The sequence below is a fragment of the Ceratotherium simum genome, chromosome 12, assembly GCF_057802395.1.
Source record: "Ceratotherium simum simum isolate JZ-2026a chromosome 12, ASM5780239v1, whole genome shotgun sequence".
Taxonomy (NCBI): Eukaryota; Metazoa; Chordata; class Mammalia; order Perissodactyla; family Rhinocerotidae; genus Ceratotherium; species Ceratotherium simum.
The window spans coordinates 53934141-53960642 of record NC_141911.1 but is presented as its reverse complement, the minus strand read 5'-3'; the positions used below and the strand labels follow the sequence as shown (position 1 = coordinate 53960642).

At 35.7% G+C, this 26502-nt stretch overlaps 1 protein-coding gene across 5 annotated transcripts; it reads left to right on the top strand.

The window, feature by feature from the left end:
- Positions 1 to 1065: 1065 nt before the first annotated feature.
- PLK4 (polo like kinase 4) lies at positions 1066 to 16619 on the top strand. Of its 5 annotated transcripts, none has more exons than XM_087437640.1 (16): positions 1066 to 1336; positions 2000 to 2095; positions 2814 to 2909; positions 2990 to 3104; positions 4828 to 5854; positions 6595 to 6695; positions 8733 to 8869; positions 9720 to 9824; positions 10203 to 10305; positions 11539 to 11688; positions 12679 to 12812; positions 12910 to 13001; positions 13147 to 13294; positions 14147 to 14287; positions 15462 to 15568; positions 15959 to 16619. In XM_087437640.1, the coding sequence occupies exons 1-16, from the start codon at positions 1307 to 1309 to the stop codon at positions 16059 to 16061; spliced, it is 2685 nt and encodes an 894-aa protein (XP_087293766.1). In that variant the 5' UTR covers positions 1066 to 1306; the 3' UTR covers positions 16062 to 16619. The 5 variants fall into 5 exon arrangements, with proteins under 5 accessions (XP_087293766.1, XP_087293763.1, XP_087293761.1 ...); XM_087437637.1 differs by having other exon boundaries at positions 8502 to 8869; XM_087437636.1 differs by lacking the exon at positions 1066 to 1336 and adding an exon at positions 1506 to 1862 and having other exon boundaries at positions 8502 to 8869.
- The last annotated feature ends 9883 nt before the right edge of the window (positions 16620 to 26502 follow it).

The window sequence follows — 26502 nt, the reverse complement described above, 5'->3', positions numbered from 1 at the left end:
TAACAGGGAAGTTATGCATGTGTGGGGGCAGGGTAGTAGATGGGAAGTCTCTGTACCTTCAACTTAATTTTGCTGAGAACCTAAAACTGCTCTAGAAAAATAGTCTTTTTTATATAGTCAATATAGTATCTGATATTAATGGAATAAAGGATAAATACTCTCCCCAAAAGACCTAAAAACAATGACAGTAAATTATAGGTACTTCTGAAAAGTCAAGGCAAAAGCAAGTCTATTTGGAAGATTGGATTCTGGAACCAACTGCTCAAGCATTATAACATAACCTTTAAGAAATGATTTCAGAAATGAAGGGGAAAAGTTGACATTTCGCTGAACAGGGCTTTTTTTACAGCTTGTAGATAGACGATCTTAAGAAAACTTGATATATCCATTAATGTAGAAGAAAAGAGCGTTCGATTTGGAAACAGAAGATCTAAGTTTGTGGAGTAGTTCTCAGTTTGTTACATATCCTTATTGAGCATCACAATTTTCTCACCGGCAAAAAAGTGAATCATTTCACTTTTATAGGGGTCTCTTTTGATCAATACATATCACAATGCGTATGACATCTCTTAAATGGAAGTTGTTATACAAACGACATTATTATACTTAAGGGGAATTTACTAAAGAATGGAGTTCATTTTCTTAAAGCACTGTACACATTCATTACAGTTATGAAAAACTATGAAGTAAACATATAGGTGTAAAGGGTTTTTAAGCCAGGTAATGATTTTTTTTTTCTGTGCTGTTCTGTCAAGTTTAAACATTTGAAATCTTAAAATCGTTTTAAAACCCTTTACAGAATTGGAAGTAGTTTTTGAGACCGTGAAGTGAGTAACCGATCAGCTGTAAACGTCTCACACTTCAGGCTAGCTCTTTCACCCGCCGTGCGCGGGTCTTGCAGGAGCGGGACCGCCAACACTTCCGACCCCAGCTGCAGGGCACCAGGGCACTTCCGGCTCTCCACGCTCGGCCCTGAGACGTGGAAACCCGGCCGAGCGGCGGAGAACCTGTCACGCATGCGCGCCCCGGCGCAACCTCTCCGGAGCGACCGGTCTCGTTACGTCACCGCCTGCGTTGTTTGGACGGCAACGGGCGGGAGTTTTTCAAAATGGGGGCGCGGAGGCGCCGCCTAGGCCTCAGAAGGTGCCCGGGAGGCTTTTCGGTGGCTGTCCTGTCGTCGCCAGGAGCGGCGGCCTAGAGAGCCGAGCCTGATGGGCGCCAAGAACGGCTGGCTGCTTGGAGCGCTGCCTCGAAGGGGCTGCGTGAAGGGAGCTAATCCCGGGAGCCCAGGCCTGGGCCTGGCAATATGGCGACCTGCATCGGGGAGAAGATCGAGGTGAAAGACTAGGCAGTCCTCAGCCGGGCGGGTGGGAGTCGCAGTGGCGGGACTCGCGACCGCTGCGGGAAGGGGACTGGGCGAAGCTGACGGGTGCGGGGCGGGCGCCGAGCTGCTTTGGAAGGGTCTCAACCGCCGGGGGCCCGGCTGTTTGGGGGCGGAGCGGCCCGCCCCTCAAAGACGCGGGGGCGGCGGGACAGGTGAGTCGCTCGCGTCCCCGCCCTTCGGTCCCTAGACACCGCGGCTTCGTGTCAGCGATCCCGCCGGAGCTGCCGCGCTGGAGCAGGGCAAGGCTGCCTCCCCCTTCTCCAAGGGGATGGCGGTTACCTCCGGCGGGAGCTGCGGCGGGATTCCGACTAGGCCCTCGGCTCCCAGGGGTTGGCTGGCGGTGGGAGGAGGGTCCTGAGGCTGCTCTGAGGTTGAGGAAGCAGATCATTAGGGTGCTCAGTCTGGTGCCCAGCCTGGACGCTCAGGGACCCCGCAAGGCGTCAACATGCTTTCCAGCCTAGACACCTGCTGTATCGAGGTGTAATACCTGCTTGAATTTTGAATTCAAATTCCCTTCTCGATCTATTTTATCTTCTTTTTCCAGGCCCCCTCCCATCTTTCTTCCTTTCTACTTCTGTGAGTCATCACACATGTTCTTTAATTTTAACTTTTAAGGATTTTAAAGTTGGAAATCTGCTTGGTAAAGGATCATTTGCTGGTGTCTACAGAGCTGAGTCCATTCACACTGGTTTAGAAGTTGCAATCAAAATGGTAAGAATATATCAATCAGTTTCTCACCTCTACTTTGCAAGTAACTAGAGAGGTGACTTGAGATGTCAGAAACTCCTTATCTACCAGCCTTTTGTTTGATTATTGTGGTATAAAGAACTCATTTCTTAGGCAGGAGAGAGTAGTGCCAAGTCCAGCAATTGAACTTAAGGATATCTTAGGAGATCCTTGACTGTACTTAAAGAAGTGTTTTATCTTTGTTCATGTTCAGTAGACCTGGTATTTGTTCTTACTATGCATACTTGGAGTAATTGGTAGAAATCAAAGAACAAATAATTTGTTTACTGAATGTTCATTCTGCCAAGTACTCTGCTAGGTGTGTGGGAAAAATAGACAACAAAATAAATTAATCTCATAAAGAAGTAAATAAAGGGACTTCAAAATATTTTAAAATATATATATTTTTTTCAAAGTTAACTTTTTTTTTTAATTTTATTTATTTATTTTTCCCCCAAAGCCCCAGCAGATAGTTGTTTATGTCATAGCTGCACATCCTTCTAGTTGCTGTATGTGGGACACGGCCTCAGCATGGCTGGAGAAGCGGTATATTGGTGCGCCCCCCGGGGTCCGAACCCCGGGCCACCAGCAGTGGAGCGCGCACTTAACCGCTAAGCCACAGGGCCCGCCCCAAAATTAACTTTTGGAAACTTCACACTTGAAAATTTATTGTCAATGTTTAAATCTTTCATGTTATTTTTAGATAGATAAGAAAGCCATGTACAAAGCTGGAATGGTACAGAGAGTCCAAAATGAGGTGAAAATACATTGCCAATTGAAACATCCTTCCATCTTGGAGGTAAGGTACAAATTTTATAGAAGTGACCAAGGACATTGAATTTCTGTATGTTGTAATTATTATGCTCTTTTACATTTCAGCTGTATAACTATTTTGAAGATAACAATTATGTGTACCTAGTATTAGAAATGTGCCATAATGGAGAAATGAACAGGTATCTGAAGAACAGAATGAAACCATTCTCAGAAAATGAAGGTAGGCAACTGCTTTTCTTTTTTTTTCCTGTATCTATAAATTTTATTCTTTTAAGTGTAGTTTTGAAGAATGTGCTACTTTGTAATATTTAGCGAAACTGTTTCAATTATTACTTTGAGCTAGAAAAGGAGAGGTTTTTCCCTCAAAATTATAAAGGCCGTTAATTCCTATAAATAATTCAAGCGTTACAGAAGTAAAAGGAGAAATGTTTTATCCATCTTTCCCCCAGACCACATTTTAAATTAAATCGTTGGTAGCAATTTAGTGTGTATCCTTTCAGATCTAAAGATAAGATTTTTATTTATTTTTTTATTTATTTTTTAATTTTTAATTTTTTTATTTTTTTTTCCCCCAAAGCCCCAGTAGATAGTTGTATGTCGTAGTTGCACAGCCTTCCAGTTGCTGTATGTGGGACGCCACCTCAGCGTGGCCAGAGAAGCGGTGCATTGGTGCGCGCCCGGGGTTCCGAACTTGGGCCACCAGCAGCAGAGCGCGCGCACTTAACCGCTAAGCCACGGGGCCGGCCCATAAAGATAAGATTTTTAGAATGCTATTAATGACTATAAAGTAGTTTCTAAGTCAAACACAAATACTGTTGAAACCGTTTATTATAGAAAATGTCGAACATATAAGTAGAGAGAGTAGTATAATGAGCCCCCATGAACTTACCACTCAGCTTCCAAAAACTAGCAACTCATGATCAAATTGCTTCATCTGTAGAAAAATGGGCAGGGGATATAAGCAGACCGTTCACAGAATAGAAAGTACAAATGGCCAATAAACATATATGGAAAGATACCCAAACTCAAGAGTAATCATAAGAGTGCCAACTAAAATAATGAGTACCATTTTTTTAGTCGTTGGATTAAGACTACCTAATGTTAACAAGGATGTGCATGAAAATACAGCCTTTTGGAAGACAGTTTGACAAGATATTAAAATACTGAATTTTATCCTTCAACTCAGTGAATCTACTTCTTGAATTTACCATAGGGAACCACCTCTAACAGATGCTCAAGAAAACAAGCATGTACAAGAATGTTTATTGCTATATTTTTTGTAATCTTGAAATATCAAATGACCCAGATGTTCGTCAATAGCAATTAAATAAAATAGAGATTTATGTGTACTGACATAGAAATATGTCCAAAAAATATTGTGAAATAGGGAAAAAGTAATGAAATTATATATTTTTATACCATTTTTGTATTTAAAAAGCATTTGTTACAATGTATTTCTGTAGATTTAAATGTATGTTAAGCACACAGAAGTAGAAAAGAATATATACACACTGTTAATAGTGATTACTTTTTGGGAGGATTTGGGAGGACATCAAAGGAACTTTAGCTTACTTTTTTTTTTAATAATTAGAATGTATTTATGAATTGTGTGATTATAAGTATTTTCTCTTAATTGCTATGGACTTCTTGTTACTCTAGTCTCTCTCGATTGCTAATAAGATTAAGCTTCCCATAACTATATAGAAAACTCATCAGTTGGAAAGGACAAAGATTAAAAGGAGTACCTCGTTGTCTTAAAGGGAATTAAAAAATATTCTGAAATTATCAGAGTAGTATTTTAGTTGGCAAAACTAATCTGCAAGCCAGTGTTCTAGTGTAATACTCTGGCATGTGTACTTGGATTTCTAAATACTGAATTTTGAGATTCTAAATACTGAATCTTCCAGATTTTCTAAATTGTTTTATTTTTTGCATTCTAATAGCTCGACACTTCATGCATCAGATCATCACAGGAATGTTGTATCTCCATTCTCATGGTATATTACACCGGGACCTCACACTTTCTAACCTCTTACTTACACGTAATATGAACATCAAGATTGCCGATTTTGGGCTGGCAACTCAGTTGAAAATGCCACATGAAAAGCACTATACATTATGTGGAACTCCTAATTACATTTCACCAGAAATTGCAACTCGAAGTGCACATGGACTTGAATCTGATGTTTGGTCTCTGGGCTGTATGTTTTATACGTTGCTTACTGGGAGACCACCTTTTGACACAGACACAGTCAAGAACACATTAAATAAAGTAGTATTGGCAGATTATGAAATGCCAACTTTTTTGTCAAGAGAGGCCAAGGACCTTATTCACCAGTTACTTCGTAGAAACCCAGCAGATCGTTTAAGTCTGTCTTCAGTATTAGAGCATCCTTTTATGTCTCGGAATTCTTCAACAAAAAATAAAGATTTAGGAACTGTAGAAGACTCAATTGATAGTGGACATGCCACAATTTCTACTGCAGTTACGGCTTCTTCCAGTACCATTATAGGTGGTAGTTTATTTGACAGAAGAAGACTTTTGATTGGTCAGCCACTCCCAAATAAAATGACTATATTTCCAAAGAATAAAAATGCAAGTGATTTTTCTTCTTCAGGAGATGGAAGCAGTTTTTATACTCAGTGGGGAAATCAAGAACAAGAAATCAGTAATAGTGGAAGGGGAAGAGTAATCCAAGATGCAGAAGAAAGGCCACATTCTCGATACCTTCGTAGAGCCCATTCCTCGGATAGATCCGGCACTTCTAACCGTCAGTCTCGAGCAAAAACATATACAATGGAACGATGTCACTCAGCAGAAGGGCTTTCAAAATCCAAAAGATCAGGAGTAGGTGAAAATGAAGAAAGATACTCACCCACAAACAGCAATGTCAATGTTTTTCACTTCTTTAAAGAAAAGACATCCAATAGTTCTGGATCTTTTGAAAGACCTGATAATGATCAAGCACTGTAAGAATAATTCTATCAAAAGCATTTTATTTTTTGATAAACATTATATTAGCACAAATGTGAAGCTCTGTCTACCTAAAGGGGGGTTACCTGTTTTCTAACATTGTCAGATGTTCCTGGGGCAATTCTTGACTATGGTTTCTGTTTCTTATTAGGAAGAGAATCAGAATGATGATTTTGAATTGTGGTTAAGAATCTCTTTTAAAATGAGTGTATGTGCTCATGAATGAATTTGTAGTATGTGTTTAATACTTGGGAATTTTTTGTTTCATTTTTTAATTTTATATGAAGCAGGTCTCCAGTACTAGGTATCATATATTAAACATGTCTGATCCCCAAAATACTGTAATAGTAAATATACACACACATGCACAAATGCCCACACACAAAGAAGCTGAGCCTGTGATGAGTAATATTACTGAGTACTCACATGAAGGCTAGTTTTTTAGTTACTGTAGTGTTTATTTTTTTCTTTTTCTGATCTTTGATTTTTATGCTTAAAATATAAGAGGGCAGTAACCATATAGAAACATTGTTACAGTGCCAGAGGCATTTTGGCATGGAAGTTTAGCTTCTTAGGCACAATTTAGTTATGCAAATATTTGTTTCTACAGTTATTCTAAAATTTTCAGGTATTCAAATCAGAAGATATCTCCCTTTTTAAATATTTTTTTCTGAAAAAGTTGTTACCTGATAATTTTTTATTAGTTTATGGAATTTTCTTTTCTTTGTCTGTTTAGCTCCAATCATCTTTGTCCAGGAAAAACTCCTTTTCCATTTCCAGACCAGACATCTCAAAGTGAAATGGTGGAACAGTGGTTTGGGAATCTGCAAGTAAATGGTGCGTTTTTAATAAAAAATTAATGACTTGGACACTTAAGCATTTCACTTTTCTGTTTGGGTTTTCTTAAGAAAATAATACATTTTCAATAAACTGCATTACAGTAATAATAACTGTTAACACATTTTGACTATTTACTATATCTGCCACTGTCCTTAATGCTTCACATACATTATTAACTTATTAGAGTCTCACAAAAAACATATGAAGAAGATACTATTATCAGCCCTGTCTTACAGATGAGATGAGAAAATTGTGGTGCACAGAGCTTAATTTGCCAGGCTACACTGCCCATAAGTAAAGGAGCCAGAATTCTAACCCAAGCAATCTGCCTCAGAGACTTTACTCTTAACCCCTCTCTTCTTATATCTTTTCTGTAATAATCACCTACTGTCAGTGCCTATAAAATAATCAAAAGATGACTGACCTTATTTTTAAGTAGAAGCTGATGTGGACATCATGGTTTACTATTGGGACCTCACGTACGCTCAAGTACACAGCTACCTAAACATTTTTAAACAGCTGTCATTCCAGTCATTATTTGTAGATATAGAGTTTGCAAGTCCAACCTTTCTCATTAATGACCAGGACAGATTCACAGAAGGTAGGTTGGAAAATAAAGACGGAGTAAGAGAAAATAAAAAAGAAACATACGGAGAGGAGGAGATCATTTGTGCTAAGTATCATATTACCTCAGACAAAGAGTGCTTAATAGTGCTGTAATTTAAGCAGAGAGTTTGTTCTGTCACCGCAAGAGTCTATTCTTTTTTTTTTAAATGTATATTATTTTCAAGAGCCCAAAAGAATTAATCTTTTCATTTGTACTTGTTGAAGATGATAATTCAAGTTTGTGTTTTTTAAACTTTAGAACTGTCATGTACTTAATCTTGCACTTGACTTTCTATTGTGTTTATAAATACTTTTATTTGGTAACATAGACATGTCTGAGATGGAGAAATAGCCTTACTTATAATAATCTAGTAGTGCTGCTGCAATTTTAAAGTGTATTATTTGGTACAAAATATTTTCTGTCGTAATAGGAGTAGGGGGGAAAAGCACTAAAAAGTCATTTAAGAAAAAAATTACAATACTAATTTTTAGAGTTTAGCATTTGAAAAATTGCCTTACAGAATTTTATATAGTCTAATGACTTCAGGGCCTTAAAAAAATAACGTTCCCATGTGAATTCTCAAAATATAGATGGGTAAAGTGGAACAAGAACTTTTAAAAAAATGTGGGTGCAAATACATTTGTCATATTAAATACTAATAACATTAAAGCTATTTGATATATTATAGTGTTTTTTGCTTTTAGTTGCATATTTGGTAAGTAAAGATGGAATAGACAGTCCTTAGCTTAAAGAGAATAAATTTAAATATTTTCTAGAATGATTACCTGGGAACTCCTCTCAAATCTGTATTTGTTAGATTGTACATTAGTTAGATTGTACATTAGTTAATACTGTACATTGGCGGTTGCTTGTTTTAGAAGTAGTGGGTGACCCTAGGTAACTAGTTTTTGCCTTGAAAAATTAATTTCATATTATTATCTTTTCTTTCTTAGTCTTAGGAATACTAAAGGTATTTCTTTGCAATCTGGCTTAAAATATTTTTTTAAAGTCACTCTTTTATTATGTCATATCTTAAACTGCTTATCGTTAGAAAACTTGTGAGCTTTTTTTTTTTACTAGATTTCTTTTGTTCCTCAAAAGAAAATGCTATTAGAATAATACCAACATGACATTGTTTTGTGTAGACTTGGCTTTTTAATTATTCACTAAATTGCTTTATTCTATGTATATTATAGCTCATTTAAGAGAAACTACTGAGCACAACAGCTTTAGCCCAGACAGAGATTTCCAGGGCCATCCAGATTTGCAGGATACGTCAAGAAATGCCTGGACTGATATAAGAGCCAAAAACAGCCCTGATGCTTCTGATAATGCACATTCTGCAAAACAGCCAAATACCATGAAATATATGACTGCATTTCACAGTAAACCGGAGATAATTCAACAAGAATCTGTTTTTGGCCTAGATCCTCTTTCTGAACAAAGCAAGACTAGGGGTATGGAGCCACCGTTGGGTTATCAGAAACGTACATTACGGAGCATTACATCTCCTTTGACTGCTTACAGGTTAAAACCAATCAGACAGAAAACCAAAAAGGCTGTGGTATGTCTATTATTTTTCTAAATTACTATATGATATTTCCCTTGAGTACATGGTTTCTGATATCAAACATAATGTTTTTTTAGTTCCCTAAAATGTCCCTGTGCTTTTGATATGTACATGATAAACTCATTTAAATAGAAAAGAGACTTGAGTGTTTATGGAAAAATAACACGGTTCCTTCTGGCTACTTTAAGAATGGTGAATTGATACTGATAAGTTTTGAATTTTAAATTACTGATAATGAAAAACATTTAAAAATAATATTGGCTAAATACTGTGTTAAATATTATTCACAATTCCAGTCACTAAGTTAATGTTTAATGATACCGTTTGCTTTTGTTTTTATTGTTTGTACATTTAATCCAGTCTCAAATGAGAAAGGTAAACTAGGAAATATAACTTTTTTTTTAACATCTGAAACTATTTAAAGAAATGAGTATGCACAAAATTAAGTTTAGAGTTTAAAAAAATGTGTGTGAATTGGGAATGGTGATTTTATTTTTTAATTCCATGTTCCTCCTGTTTGTCCTTGTTTTCCATTTCACCCAGTCTTGCCTTTGTTTGGTTTGCTATTGTCTTTTCAAAGTCCTCATTCTCCACCCTACCTTCTGCTTTCATTCTGCTTCGGTGGTTATCATTTCACGTTTCATTATATCTTCTTACCTTTGCTCCTTATGTTTCACAGATGTGCTCAAATACACCTCTGGTCTAGACTGTTGCCGTGAAGCAGCTATTCGATTTTGACTTTAATTTTTGTTTCAGCCATGGTTAAGTACTTTTAAGTATTATATATGTCATAGCTATTTAGTAAACAAGAGAATTGTTATTGATTTTAGTTTTTTTTTTTTAGGTGAGCATACTTGATTCAGAGGAGGTGTGTGTGGAGCTTCTAAAGGAGTTTACATCTCAAGAATATGTGAAAGAAGTTCTTCAAATATCTAGTGATGGAAATATGGTAATGTGGATTTACTTTATTACCTTGCATCTTCTAATCATCACTTAAGCATTTAGCATTCCAATCATTCTATAATGGTATCTTTAATATTTTTAAAAATCAGTTTTCCTGATGTGATAGTGCCTCTGGAATTCAAAAACTGAAATAGCATACTACACATATTTTAATAAATTAGTGTGGTTTTTAAAATAATTGTAACTAGTCACAAAATCTAAATTTTAAGCTTAAGTTTAAAAAGCAAAAAATAGAGAATATTTAGCATTTTCAGTAAAATAATATTTAATATTACATATGAGCTCTTTTCATAATTTTAGTAACAAAGTATAGTGCTGTAACTTAATGGCATATAATTATAATTCTTAAAAATTTTTTTGGCAGATCACTATTTATTATCCGAATGATGGAAGAGGTTTTCCTCTTGCTGATAGACCACCTTCACCTACTGACAACATCAGTAGGTACAGCTTTGACAATCTACCAGGTATGAAATTTATCAGGGAATAGATTTAGAAAGTGGATTAATATATATGTAAACTTTATATACATGGATGTCATAGGTTGTAAATATCTTGGCTTTAGTCAGGCTGCTGGTCATGTTCTCATATTTTATATCTGGTGATACCTTGCTAATCCAGTATTCATATTTTGTGTTTTAATGGTATTTTAATCTATTTATTTAAGTAAAAACTAACTCTGGAATATTAGTCATATATCACACATATATAATTTGTACATTTGCTTAGTTACTAATTTGTCTAGAATCATGTTAGAAATTCAACATGAAGTATGTAGTTTTTGACTTTTAAAATCATTACCATGGGGCCGGCCCTGTGGCTTGGTGGTTAAGTGCACGCGCTGCGATGCTGGTGGCCCGGGTTCGGATCCCGGGTGCGCATCGAGGCACCACTTCTCCGTCCATCCTGAGGCCGAGTCCCACATACAGCAACTAGAAGGATGTGCAGCTATGACATACAACTATCTACTGGGGCTTTGGGGGGAAAAAATAAAATAAATAAAATCTTTAAAAAAAAAAAAAAAAAAATCATTACCATGCTACATAAATGATCATTTATACTTGTGATTAACCAAATTTGACTCCCAGTTCAGCTTCTGGATGTTATGATTGGGGAATTAAATATTGAATAGTAAGACTTCACCATGGTGATTTTTAGAAACAAGAAAACCTATCTAATCTAATCCTATTAGGGAAAAAACAGGTCAACAAGACTATTTATTTAAATACTGTAAGTGACCATAGGTCCAGGGAACTACAAAAACTTACTTTTGTATATAGGGACCATAAAACTCTATGCTTCACTAACATAAAAAGAATTTTCTTTTCCTGAAAGTCGTTTGGTTCTTATATCTCAGGTAGAAATCTTTTCATTTCATTTGTTAAAACTTTGCTGGAATCATTACCTTACTTATAATAAGGAGTCAATGATTTAAAGAAAGATTTTTTAAATAATCATGATACAAGTCATCAGATTTTGTTATATACTTCTTGGGAATTTTGTTATACTATCTTTAGTTCTCATTAAAATAATAGACTTGCATCTCTAAAGTATTTTTATTTTGGTACTGAGCTTACTAACCTATCAACTTGAATTTTTGAGAAAAAATAGAAATAAATATTAAACTTATATGGAATTTATATGTCCAGTCAACACTTTATTCCCTACTGTTAGGTAATTTTTTTCTTTTCTCCCCCTAGAAAAGTACTGGCGAAAATATCAGTATGCTTCCAGATTTGTACAGCTTGTAAGATCTAAATCTCCCAAAATCACTTATTTTACAAGATATGCTAAATGTGTTTTGATGGAGAATTCTCCTGGTGCTGATTTTGAGGTTTGGTTTTATGACGGTAAGTACCATTTAGAAATGGTAATTTTTTTCCCTTTAGTTCATAATTTAGTAGTTGTGGGTTTTTCGTTTTTTTTTAAATTTTCACCACAGCAGCTTTTTAAGATGTTCGGTCATGTGCTGAATGATGTCATTTCAGTCAGTAACAGACCGCATATACAACAGTGGTCCCATAAGATTACTACCATATAGTGTAGGTGTGTAGTCGGTTATATCAGCTAGGTTTGTGTAAGTATGCCCTATGATGTTCACACAACGACAGAATTGCTTAATGACCTATTTCTTAGAGTGTATCCCCGTTGTTAAGCAACGCATGACTGTATATACATTATGTGTCTGTGCGTATATCTGTATAAATAAATTATGCAGCATAGTATACTGTATGTCAAATCATATTAACTAAAATTTATTTATGTGTACTTTCTTGTAAACACTTTATCCTATAATATGTATATTAGTCCTCTTTCCCTTTTTGACTCAAATTTAACACCACTCAGATTGATAGTATAAAAATCACATGAAATAAACAGTATCCTATTTCTTATTAGAAACTTAAATGGACATATACCAAATCATGAGAACTATAAATGTGGCAAAAGGATAGGGTTGAATCAGAGGATCTTATTTTCTAAATCTATTCTATAAAGATGACTTACTTTTTAACCTGTAAGGCTATCTCCTTTAAGGGACACAGCACGTACACTCACACAGTACACATATAATTATAGCTATCCTTCAGTTGTGTCTTGTAAGAGAGCAGTGATTTTTTAAAATATCATAAAAGTATTAGACTAAAGCCAGATATGTGCAGAAAAGAAAAATGGGTGGACTATGTTTTTTTGAATACTTTGAGAGCTTCATTTTATTAATGGTCAGTAAGTGAATATAAATGATACCTTGATCCTAGGAGCTGTTATGTACTGGTATGATATTGAATGTAAATCTAGGAATATCTAAAGAAATGATAACAGTTTTCTTCTTATTTTTTAAGGAGCAAAGATACACAAAACAGAAGATTTAATTCAGGTGATTGAAAAGAGTGGGAAATCTTACACCTTACAAGGTGAAAGTGAAGTTAATAGCTTGAAAGAGGAAATACAAATTTATATGGACCATGCTAATGAGGTAGGTACCTGTGTGTTGTAGGTTTTCATACCAATTAATAATGATTACAAATGACACAGGTGAAGCAATGACAGAAAGCACTCTTCTTTTGAAATAGGGTCATCGTATTTGTTTAGCACTAGAATCCATAATTTCAGAAGAGGAAAAGAAAAGTGGAAGTGCTCCCTTTTTCCCAATAATCATAGGAAGGTAAATGTTTGAAAAAATTTTAAATATGGCTAAAATGTATGGGAAATGTTAAAAAAAAGTCTGGTGTTTACATTATGAACATTCTTAGTTTTCTATAAATTGAAAGCTTTAAAGGAATATATGTGGACATTTCTGTCTCCTTCAGAAAACCTGGTAATACTAGTTCACCTAAGGCCTTATCACCTCCTCCTTCTGTGGATCCAAACCCCCCAGTGAGAGAGAGACCATCTTTGAGTAGAATGATCAAAAATAGTGCTGCTTCTTTGCAACACGCACCGGTACTTAATCCTTCTGTAAGTAAATATATGTCACTTCTATACTTTAAACTCTTCAGTGATTCCTTGATGCCCTTGATATAAAATTAAAACTCCTTCCTGTGACCTTACTATCACCCACCTACTTTTTTAGGCTCATCCTGAGCAACTTTACCCCATGCTCTCTGTGCTTGAGCCTGAGAAGCCTTCTTTTAGTTCTTTAAGTCAGTCACATTCTCAGGGCCTTTTCACATGCTATTCACTTGATGTGGAACTCTTCTCCAACTCCTTAATGGCTAATTCTCTCATCCTTCAGGTCTCAGTTTAAATGTTACCTCAGTAAGGCCTAACTTGACCCCTCTGGGAAAAAGCTAAATATATTAACATATATATCCTTTTATTTTTACTAGTAAAATATCAACTGCCTTAATATCCATGATAAGCTCATGGTTAAATAAATATTATATTTTTACTCAGTGAACTATCATGTCAATGAAGACTATATAGCAGTGTATAAAAATGCAACATTAAAGAAATAGATCTATGTGTGTGTGTACGTGTACGTGTGTACCCACACACACATGCATACATACTTAATTGCAGCTATGAAAAATTATACCTTGTGGAAAAAAGACAAAAGAAATTCTCCAAAGGAAAAGAGCAGTTGTGTGACTCTTCCATATGTTTCCAGTTTTCCAAAATGTGGTTATATATATATCGTTTTTAATTAATACTTTAAAACTGAACTTTATTGTTTATGTGGTCATATTTTAATTTTGTTTTTAAAAAGTTACTTTAAGCTAATGCAAATCCAGTCATTTTCTACTTTTGCTGAAGTTGGCTTATAAAAATGCTGAGGAATAATATCTTCCTGTCTTTTACTATTTATAGATGGTTACAAATGAAGGACTTGGCCTGACAGCTGTAGCTTCTGGAGCAAGCATCTCTTCTAGTGGTGTAAAAGATTGTCTTCCGAAATCAGCACAACTTTTGAAATCTGTTTTTGTGAAAAATGTTGGTTGGGCTACACAGGTGAGAAGTTTTTAGGAAAGTGAATTTGCTCAGTATGAATTTCTTCAGTTGCCACAGTGATTAAACAATTACTAAAAAATATAATTTATTTTAAAAATTTCTGTCTGCAAGAAAGTTTTTATACCTTTTTTTATATTGGTTATATCATTAACATTTTTATCGTTTTTTGTTTGTATACGGTTGGAAAACTCTAGATATTATTGATAACAGATTGCCTGCTAGGGCCTGGGTGACCTATTTTTGCTATTTGTTTTTAAAGTAGAGGTTATGATGATGGCTAATTGTTAGGAATTGAGAATGATGTCCAGGGCATTTTAAGTTTCAGAAACCATTTGTAATCTATATTACTAGAGTAACTTTCATTTGGTAGAAAAGGATTTTTGCACTTAAAGGTTAAGTCCACATTGAGTTTCAAACTTACAGAATTTTATGTAGGTGTGAACCTATCTGAATGCTTGAAGCTTGGAGTCTTTTGAGCATAGCACCTATAGTTTTTACTTACCAGTGAAGTAAAACACAGTCTAGCCCTTTACCGGGGTAGGAAATAAAGGGAAGGGAACTCAACATTTGTTGAGTCCCTTATGTGTGGTACCATGTTTTTGACATACATTATTTCATTATTCCCCAAAATAAAACCTAGTAAAGTTGATGTTATCTTTTTTTATAGATAGTAAAATTATGGCACAGTCCTACTCGTTATTTGGCCGAGTCTGGATCTAGGTTGTAAATATCAGTACCTAAGGAACAAATTTCAAAGGCTAAGATGTAATGTTCTCAGGCAGATGAGAAAGTCTTGTGGCCTAAGGACAAAGAATAGAGGGAAATCCTAATTTAAGAAAGTGTTGCTTTTGTTATTTCCTAAATCTCTTCTTGGTTAGAAATATTATGTGGAAAAACAAAACAAAACAAAACTACTCAGTTATCCTAGTGGAAACAAATGGGAAATAAGATTCATTTAGAATAATTTAATATTATAATGCCCTAGCTATTAAAGGAATAATCTGAAAAAGACATGAATATTCTCAATGCTCCTACCATCACAGTCCCAAATTTGTAGTTATGTGGGAGGTTTGTTTTTTTTTAACTATGTGAAAAACCTGTTAAACATAAGTACCTTTTAAGAACTTCAAGTCCTCTACTGTATAGTAATGTTGCATACTTATTATTTTTCTAGTTAACTAGTGGAGCTGTGTGGGTTCAGTTTAATGATGGGTCTCAGTTGGTTGTCCAGGCAGGAGTGTCTTCTATCAGTTATACATCACCAAATGGTCAGACAACTAGGTAAGTTCTTAAAATAATGGTTGAGATTCAATCCTTTGCTGTAATTTTGTTTTCTCTATATGTTGAAATAAATGATTTAATAAAGTTAGGTATTTTCTTTAGGGCCTTCAATTTAATAAAGAATACACATTTTCAGCTTGCTTTAGAAATTATAATGCCAATTCAAGTTTTTTGATCTAATTTTTTTTATTATTTAAATACATTTAGAAATTGGTCTGTTTTAAAAGGAAACAAATTGGGTATGCTTCACTTGATTTTGTATTATTTTTCTGAGGTGTCTCTTGCTGTTGAAGAATTGCTGAAAAGTATAATGTGCCTTTTTGGTACTCTCCTATGAATCAAGTAATTAAGTTATGTTTTTGTCTTTTTTTTTTCTTTTGTTTTGCTTAGGTATGGAGAAAACGAAAAATTACCAGAATACATCAAACAGAAATTACAGTGTCTTTCTTCCATCCTTTTGATGTTTTCTAATCCAACTCCTAGTTTTCATTGATTAAAGCTCCTTTTAGATATATAAGTTTAATAAATAACTTTTTTGTTGGCTTTCAAGTAAAGTGACTTTTTTTTATTTACTATAACTTCTTCAGAAAGCCTTTCTATAAAAGAGAATTTTAATCTGTACCATAATGGATGTATTTTAATGAGAGAACAAAGCAGAATGACACGTGAGTCACTTATAAAATGTAGTGGTCATAGATTAAAATGGGACACCTATTTTTGCTCTTAGAACTTATACCCCCAAACTTATTGTGTTCATATATTTGTATTGAACAATCTTTTAAAAGCAAAAATATAAATGGTGTGTGGTTTGTTTGTGCTTTTATTGTTTTCCTTCCTTCTCAGACATGTTGAGAATCATGGACAAAACACGCTGGACATTTTGAATTTTTGAACATGTAAATAATGTATATTTATGTTATAAGTAACATATGTAAGCATGTATATTTGTTTTATATTTATTTTTGTAGTACCAGTTTCTGAGGAAACATTTCTGCAAATGCATTTTATAAAAAAATAATAAATACAGTGATGTTACTTTATCTTTTGATTTATTTAATTACTTATTTTAAAATAAGTTACTAGTAAACTTGTTTGTAAATTTTGTTGCCTGTTTGTTTAGGAGGAGCCAATTTTAAAAATTAATTTTGCAAATGGTAAATACATTGTTTCTCTACCCTCATCAGAAAATATCTGTATATTTTAATGATAAACATCTTAGCACTGAAGAACTTAACAGTGCAATTAATTAACATGAAGAAAAAGAATATTTGATAGTGGAACAGCCATTCCTAATGAAATACTCAAGGTAAAATAGGAATAGAATAAAACTACTTAAATATGATAAAGACTGTATAATGTCTCCTGCTGATTTTTGTAATCAGAGAAATATTAGAGCTAATTCCAGTAAGTAGCTAGGAATGCCCAGTGTCACAGATATTCAACATTGTTTTGGAGGTTTTTGCCTAAGGCAGTGAGAAGAAAAATAATTTGCAATGTAAATTGAAAAATTAATATTAATAAGAAAAAGACAACTCAATAGAAAAATGGACAAAAGATATGAACAGATAATTCACAAAGTAGGAAATCTGTATAGTGAATCAAAAGGAAATATGCTCAACTACATTTATAGCTGGAGAAATGCAAAATTAAAATAAGAAAATCATTTCCCTTTATCAAAGGGACTGGTAAAAAATAGTAAAATAATAGTACTCACTAAGATAAGCTGGGCATTCTCAGGTGTTAAGAGTGTGAATGATAATTTGGCAATATCTATTAGAATTAACACATTTTAATACATTAGTAATCCAACTTTGGGGAAGAAAATTATGTAAGCCCTTCTTAGAGAAAAAATATGATCAGAAATGAGTTTCCTTTTAAAAACGGAAATAATTAAAGGAATTCCTAGCTAAATTTTGAAAGCTAAGGACTCAAATACATTTTGCTTTGACAGAATTGAACTAGGTTTATTTTTTATCATCTCTTTCAGTCTTAATGTGTCTTTATGTTTCAGGTATTTCTCTTACATGTATTATATCACTGAATTTTGTTTTTTGGTTGTTTTTGTGTGTGTGTGTGTGAGGAAGATTAGCCCTAAGCTAACATCCGATGCTAATCCTCCTCTTTTTGCTGAGGAAGATTGGCCCTGGGCTAGCATCCGTGCTACTTTATATGGGAGGCTGCCGCAGCATGGCTTGATAAGCCGTGTGTTGGTCCGCACCCAGGATCTGAACCTGCAGACCTTGGGCCACCAAAGTGGAGTGTGTGAACTTAACCACTAGGCCACTGGGCTAGCCACTGAATTTTGTTTTTTAATCCAATCTAGTAACCCCTTTAGTCCACTTTGTTTACATTTATTGTCATTTCTGATGTATTTTACTCTTCGTCGTTACAGTTCTATTGCATTTATGTCTGCCAACTTTTTTGTGCTTTGTGTTTACCATACTTTGGTTTTTTTTCCTTTCCTGCAATGTTTCAGGTTGAGTTTTCTTTAATCTCTTTTATTCTCTTTGCTGATTTTCTTCCAGAGAGTGGTACAGGGGTAGTTTATCAATATTCAGTGTTTACGTTATTATGTTATTTTGAAAATATTCTCAAATGAGCTATGTGCTACACAAGAATTACATTTCTTGAAAAACTTGGGGTTTTTCAGGAGTTATTTTGTTTGCTCAAATACATCAGGTAATCTATCTGTCTTTTATTGTTCCCTTTTTTCCTCCTTTTGAAGATATCTCCCTTGAGCCCTCTGATTTCCTTTTTCTATATGGGCCGGTTACTGTGTAGTTTTCCAGTGTATAAATACACTGCAATTTGTTTATCTGTTATACTGCTGGTGGACATTTGGTTTGTTGCCAGATTTTGGCTGTAAAAGCCATACTGTATGAACATATTCTGGTACACACAAGCTTCTCTTGAGTTTTACTCAAGTGACTTTCCTGACTCGTAGTATTTGAGTCTCTCAAACATCATTAGATAATGCCTGCTTTTTTTATACTTCCACCTGCAACACATGAGGGTTTATACTGTTCCACATCCTCATCAATACTTGGTGTTGTGGTCTGTTAAAATTTTGCTGGTTTGACAGGTGTAGAATACTGTATCATTGTGGTTTTAATTTGCATTTTCCTTATTACTAAAGAGGTTGAAATCTTACATGTTTATTGGATATTTGTCCTCTTATGAAGTGCGTGGTGATGTCTTTTTCTTATTTTTTATCTCTTGTGTTGTCTGGCTTTTTCTTAGTGATTTAAAAAGAGTTCTGGATATGTATCCTTTGATCTTCTCCCGTTTTAGGCTCCCATTCTCTTAATAGTGTCTTGATAAACAAATTCTTAACTTTAATGTAGTTCAATTTCACAGCCTTCTTTTATGGTTAGTGCTTTTTTGGTTCTGTTTAGTATTTCTTCACCTACACAAAAGGTTGTGAAGATACTCTTCTAGATTACCTTCCAAAACTTGTTTGTTGTACCTTTCATCTGTATTTATAATGTGAGAAGTTTGATTTATATGTTTCCATCTGGAATTATTTATGAACTGGGGTGGGGGATAACAGTTGAGGGTGGGTACCATTCTGAAAATAGAAGGATTAAGTGACTGTACATAGTGGATGCTGAAGGCAGAGGTACCCGACCTCTACTCCCCAGCCTCCTCCTCCTCAGCTGCCAGAGTGCAGGCAGCCACTGTCAAGTTATTGGAGACTTGTGTCTGAAGAATCTGTCCAGCCCAACAGGAAAGTTGGAGTTCCCCAACAAATGTCTCGCCGAGATCATTCTACAGGGAAATTCAAAGTGAACCAGCTCCATCCCATCAGCTTTTTAGTCCTTCATTTTAAAACCATTTTATTATGGAAAGTTTCATACGAATAAGAATAGACTAGTATAATGAGCCTCATGTATCCATCACCTGGCTTCAACAGTTGTCAGTATGTGGCAAATTTTGTATTATTTATACCACTTTTTATTCTCTCCCAGCTAGACTATTTTGAAGCAAATCCCGGGCATCATATCATTGGCATCCATAAATACCTGTTTTATAAACAACCACAATATCATTATTACATACACTTAAAAAGAAAGTTTTAATTGCATAATATCATCAAATACCCAGCCAATGCTCAATGTCCCCCTGGTATTCTTACAAAAAAGGGAAAAAAGTTACAGTTGGTTTGTTTGAATCAGAACCCAAGGAAGATCTACTCACTGCATTTGGTTGATAAATCTCTTAATCTTTTTTCTCCAGTTTCATTGAGATATGCTTGACATACAACATTGTATTAGTCCAAGGTATACAACATAATGATTTGATATATGTATATGTTGTGAAATGATCACAAGTTTAGTTAAGATCAATCACCTCACATAGTTACAAATTTTTTTTCTTCTGATGAAAACTTTTAAGATCTACTCTCTTAGCAACTTTCAAATATACAATACAGTATTGCTAACTATAGTCACTATGCCGTACATTATATCCTAGAACTTATAACTTGAAGTTTTTACCTTTTTATCGCCTTCACCCATTTCCCCCACTCCTGATCCCCCACCTCTGGCAGCCACCAGTCTGTTCTCTGTAGCTGTGAATATTTTTTTTTAAGATTCCACATATAAATGAGATCATACAGAAACAGTCATTTGTTCCATAGCATTTCTCTTGTTCTAGATTTAACTGATGGCATCCCAATGGTGTCATTTAATATGTTCATCTACTGAATTTTCCAAAAGATCTAGAAACTTGGTTAGATTTAGGTTCAATTTTTTATTTTTTCAGTAGGGAAGAGAGGAAGAGACAAGAGTAGTTCTTAGCTGGTACTGTTTTTACTACTAAGAATATATAACTTGTTGCCTCCCTTTGTGATGTTAAGATGGATTAGTAGATTCAGGAGCTGTCAGTCTGACTTACGCGTTCTAAAGCTCCTTATGTGCCTTTCACACTTGATGGTCGTTAACCTAGCTTCATGATTTCATTAGGGATTACAAAATGGTGATATTCTATCATTCCTTCTGCATTTTCTGTCATGGGTTATTTGGTTAACCTGAAATCAAGATGATATAGAAAGGGCAGGCTAAATGCTTATTTCTTTCCCTTTACTAGTTTTCAAGATAGAGAGTTGATGCTCTAGCAGCCTCTGAAGGTAACTAACTGATAAGGTGTTTGTCTTTGGTATGTATATGAACTCAGATTTATTCATGTATGTATGTATGTGTGTGAGGAAGACCAGCCCTGAGCAAACATCCATGCCAATCTTCCTCTTTTTTGCTGAGGAAGACTGGCCCTGGGCTAACATCCATGCCCATCCTCCTCTACCTTATATGGGACGCTGCCACAGCATGGCCTGACAAGCGGTGCGTCGGTGCGCTCCTGGGATCTGAACCAGCGAACCCCGGGCCGCCGCAGCAGAGCGCGCACACTCAACCACCTGCGCCACCGGGCCGGCCCATTATTTATTTATTTATTTATTTATTTATTTATTTTTGAAATTAACTTTTTTATTGTGACAGAACAGCATCTCTTCTAGCTTCTGCTTTATAAAAATTATCACTGTCTTACTGATTGCACAGATATTAATAACATTATCTTTGTAATTTTAATGTTGAACATAATAAAGTATCGTTTGGTGCCTTTTGTCTGTTTTTCGTTGAGTTCTACCTTGTGAGATCAAGATGCTGACCTGACCCTTGCTTTCCTTTAATTTGCATTTGCCTGGAGCATCTCTGCTCAGCATTTTAACCTTTCTGAATCTGTTAGTGGAATGTCTCTTGTGCACAGCTTAGTGTTGAATTTGCTTTGTTACCCAGGATGAAAATCTTTTTCTTGTGAAAGATGAGTTCATCCTGTTTACATTTATTGATATGACTGATTTGTTTGCTGTTAGTTCTGTCATGTTGTTTTATGTTATATATATATATATACTTTTTATATGTCTTGTATATGCACGTATAATTAAGTTATTTTGTGGTCTCTGTTGTAAGCTCTTTCACTGTGGTTGTATGTTTTTTGAATTTAGGGAACTCGTTCTTGTTCTACTCGTTACCTCTATATTAATACCTTTTAAATACCCTTGATTTCCTTAATTTTACATACTGCCTATATTAGTTCTCTAGCATGAGCAATATTGAAATTATCTTGTAACTTCTTCCCTCTCCCTCTTTCTCTCTAACATTTAAAGTAATACCCTTTCATTCCCAGTAAATACTAATAAAGCAAACAAGCTTATTCTGCTCTCCCCATTCTTCCCCCGCTTTTGGGGAATTCTACCATGACGACATCATCAGAACATATAACCATTATATATTATTCTGTCACCTTTATTTCCATCATTTAGTCTTAGTTCTAGGGGTAATATATAAAATGCTCGTTACCAGTCCTTATGCTGAATTGTCTCTTATCATCTTGGTTGTTTGAAACTTGTTCACAGCTCATGAAAACAGTATTCGCTGAGTTCTTCATGATAACCGTTTGTGGACTTTATGCTTAAAGGTAGGCTTGACTGGGTATAGTGGTTCACAACGCCTTTCTTTAAATATCTTAAATATGTTATTATTCCATTTACTTTTGGCATAAAGTGTCATCACAAGGTCTGATTGCAATCTGATTTTCTTTATAAGTAACAGCCATTTTGGTTGGATGCTCACATTTTTTTTTAATCCAATTTTTAAAATAGAATATGCATCAGTGTAGATCAGTAGATCATTCTGAGTCAATTTCCCAGGGACTTGGTTTGCCCTTTTCATATATATATTCGAGTTTTCTTTTATTTCAGCAAATTTCTCTTGAATTGTATTTTTTAGAATTTGTTTTATTGCTTTGATTTTCTCCTTCAAGGACTTTTACTATATGTATGTTAAATTGTCTGTGCCTAGTTTTTATATTCATCACTTTCTCCAGAATCATTTTTATCTGTTTATTTCTGTTATTTTAATTTTCCTCCATCTTTTGTTTCCCTTATGAAGCTATCTATGGCATCTTATATATTCTTGTGTTCCTTCTAATTTGGTCTACCTATATGAATAAATTATTTCTTAAATTTCTTATTTTTTCTAGAGCTCTGACAGCAATATTTTTATTTCTTCTTATTGTTTTATTTCTCAATTTCATTGAGAAATTGATTTTTCACATTTTCTAATTATGATTTATGTCATTTTTTTCAAGTTTCCATTTATAATCTCTTTCAGCTCATTTTATATGACATCAGTTTTTGTCTGTTTTCTGGGCATACCTATCTGGCATGCCTTTGTTGTCTATAAGAACATTATTTTGTTCAGCCTTAGTCCTTTCCTGTTCTTCCTCAGTGTTTATTTCAGTAAATGGCATCTGTATTACCAGCTGTTCACGTCGGAATCCTGGAAGTTATTCTCGACACCTTTTACCTCATCTAATCACCTAACTAATCCTGTCAATTCTGCCTCTATTGTATATATTTTACCTGCTTTCAACTCTCAATTCCACTGCTGATTCCCTAGTGCACGTCACCGGCATCCCTCATCTGAACACTGCAGTAACCTGCTTGTCTCCAAACATCTCTCGCCCCCATATCAGTTAGTGTTTTTAGTTGCACACATCAGCAGGGAATATAGTTATTTAAGGATATTAACTCATAGAAACTCTAGGAGGGATGGAGATTCAGGCTTTGCAGCTAGAAACAATGCCTGAATCACAGTGCAGGAGCTGCCCCAGAAAAGACACCCTGCCACCCCTGCTCAGCACAAATCCCACAGCCGTGCTGATGAAGCTAGGGGACTAGGTTTCAGAAGCTCTGCCACTGCTTTCTCCAAAATTTAGGCACTGCCCTTGCTCCCTCACCAAAGTCAGTTGTTTTCATGTTGCTCACTTCCTCTTTTTGCTCAATTCCTTGTGCAATCTCGTGTTGGAGGCATGTTACCGGCAGAACCAGAAACACATGCTGACGCTTTGGCTGCAAGGGTGGATCAGAGAGAGTTTTGGCTTCTATCTAAGAGAGGCTCACTGTGAGAAGTTCTCCAAATGGAGAAGGGTCATCAGGAAATGAAGAGTGGCCACAGACATGATAAATGTCCTCTACATCTCATTCCAGTCCATACTTCACACTGCAGCCAGATCATTCTTGAATACAAAGCTGATTATGTTATTAACTCACTTGAAATTAATTGTGGAAATTTAAAAACACGCAAAAACATGGATATAAGAGAATAAGGAACCTCCACGTACCTCCCACCCAAATTCAACAGATATTTTGCCAGTCTTGTTTCATACATCCTCCTACTGATGCCCCTCCCCAACTGGAGTATTTTGAAGCAAATCTCACACATGGATAGTTTCTATCATAAATTCTTTTTTTTTTTTTTTGTGAGGAAGATCAGTCCTGAGCTAACATCTGTGCTAATCCTCCTCTTTTTGCTGAGGAAGACCAGCTCTGAGCTAACGTCTATTGCCAATCCTCCTTTTTTTTTCCCCCAAAGCCCCAGAAGATAGTTGTATGTCATAGTTGCACATCCTTCTAGTTGCTGTATGTGGGATGCGGCCTCACAATGGCCGGAGAAGCGGCACGTCAGTGCGCGCCCGGGATATGAACCCCGGGCCGCCAGTAGTGGAGCACGCACACTTAACCGCTAAGCCACGGGCTGGCCCTATCATAAATTCTTAAGTATTTATCTCTAACAAACAGATAAGGACCTTTTAAAAGCATAACCATAATCTTATCATGCATCTCAGAATTAGCAATAATTCCTTAATATCATCTAATGTTGAGTCCAGTTTCAAATTTCTGCAATTGTCTCAAAAATATCTCTTTAGGGGCCGGCCTGGTGGCAGAGTGGTTAAGTTTGGTGTGCTCTGCTTCAGCGGCCTGGGTTCGGTTCTCAGGCATGGACATACAGCACTTGTCAGCCATGCTGTGGCGGCAACCTACATGCAATGTAGAGGAAGATTGGCACAGACATTAGTTCAGGGTGAATCTTCCTCAGCAGAAAAAATATCTGTATATCCTTTTACATTTGCTTTGTTTGAAACAGGATCCAAAAAATTGTCTATATAATGCATTTGATTTATATATCTCTTAAGTTTATTTTCATCTGTGACTTCTGCTCTCTCAACCTTTATTTTTTCCATGCCATTTTTTTTAAACTTATTTTTATTTTTATTTTTTTCCCCAAAGCCCCAGTAGATAGTTGTATGTCGTAGCTGCACATCTTTCTAGTTGCTGTATGTGGGACGCGGCCTCAGCATGGCCGGAGAAGCAGTGCGTCGGTGCGCGCCCGGGATCCGAACCCGGGCTGCCAGTAGTGGAGCACGCGCACTCAACCACCAAGCCGTGGGGCTGGCCCTCCATGCCATTTTTTTTTAAAGAAACTGGATCATTTGTCTATAGAATATATCACCTTTTGGGTTTAGATGATTACGTCCTATGGGTGGCATTTAATTTATCTTCTGTATTTCCTGTAAACTGGTGGTTTATATCCACAGGCTTGATTAGATTCTGGTTCAACTTTTGGGAGGGGGCCAGGAACACTTTCATAGGTGGTGCTGTGTACTTCCTGCTGCAGCAAATCAGGAGGCACATAATGCTTACCCACTTTTAATGATGTTAAGAATGATCAGTGAGTTCAGGTGTTGTCAGCCTCATCCCTCCTTCACCTAGTAGTTTTAGCATTCATTGATGATTGTTGTCCATATCTGTTATTTCACTAGAGGTTGCTAAATGGAGATTGGTCTAATTCTGTTATTCCCTTTGTATTTATTAGCGTGCATTCTTCTACAGAAAATTACTTTCCCTCATCAATATTTGATTACCCTGAAGTTAGGTATAGGAAAGGCAGAATAGACACTTGAGTCTTTATTTTCTGGTTTTTAGAATAAAGAGCTCAAGCCCTAGCAACCTCCAAAGATGACCAATGAGTTTCTTTTTAATTTCATTATGAACTCATAGGTTTTCACACATTTGATGTGTTTAAATCAACTGTAGGTATTCTTTTCAATGCTTTAATTGTCCCATTTTTGGCCAGTAGGAGTCCTTTTATTTGACTCCTGTGTCCTTTTGGCAAGACTTCTAATCTTGGATAACTCTCTTGTTTTCTGGCACAAGGTGTCTCAGGCTCATCTTGCCCCACACTTGGAATCAACCATTTCTACAAGGAGCTCAGGTTTCTTTTTAGAGACCATGTTACCTTAAAAGCTTTCCCATTTCTCTTAAATAAAGTCCAAAATACTTAACATGGTATATATAGTACCATGCTTCCTAACTAATTGATCCCTTCAGTGCTCCGAGTTATTAGTAGGGCCTGTGTTGACTGTAGAAGCTGGGTACAAGCAGCTTCATGCATTTTCCACAATGGTGCATACAGTACTTTCTATGATTGCAATGATATGAAAACAGTTGGGCGGTGTAGGTGTAGTGGATAAAAGTATATTTTTCAGCTCAGAAAACCTTTCTTTGGTGGAACTGCCTCTTCTCCGTCCAGTTATAAATCTGTTTAGTCCATGTAATTGAGATGAACCTGACAGGGTTCTTCCTCTCCCTGACACAAACAATTGCATTCCCAGAATGGATGCGTGATCCAGGCCTGGGTTAGTAGAGGATTCCATCCCCTACCCATCTGGTCAGTTCAGGGATGGGTAAGCTAAACTTGGCTACTTGGAGCTTTTTTGGATACTTCTGCCTGAGCCATTTTTCTCTGGAATTGTTATCGAGAAACATTCCCTAACTTTCCTGTCAGGTCAGATTCCCAGTTATTCACTCTTATAACTCCCTATACTTCTCTTTCATCACCCTTCCCTCAAGGATAATCGTCTGTGTAATCATTTGACTAACCTCTGACTTTCCTGCCAGTATGTCCCATGAGGGTAGGGGCTCTGTGTACTCTGTTTACTGCTCTATACCCAACCATGACATGGTGATTGACACGTAGTGGGTGTCCCTTCAATATATAGTGAAAGTATGAATAAGTAAAATTTTAAGGCTTAAG

Excerpts from the sequence above, each read along its gene's own strand:
- PLK4 (XM_087437636.1), top strand. The coding sequence starts at position 1,830 with ATGCTTTCCAGCCTAGACACCTGCTGTATCGAG. Across the intron at positions 9,825-10,202 it reads TATCTAGTGATGGAAATATG|ATCACTATTTATTATCCGAA; the intron begins GTAATGTGGATT and ends TTTTTTTGGCAG. Across the intron at positions 13,002-13,146 it reads TTCCCAATAATCATAGGAAG|AAAACCTGGTAATACTAGTT; the intron begins GTAAATGTTTGA and ends TGTCTCCTTCAG.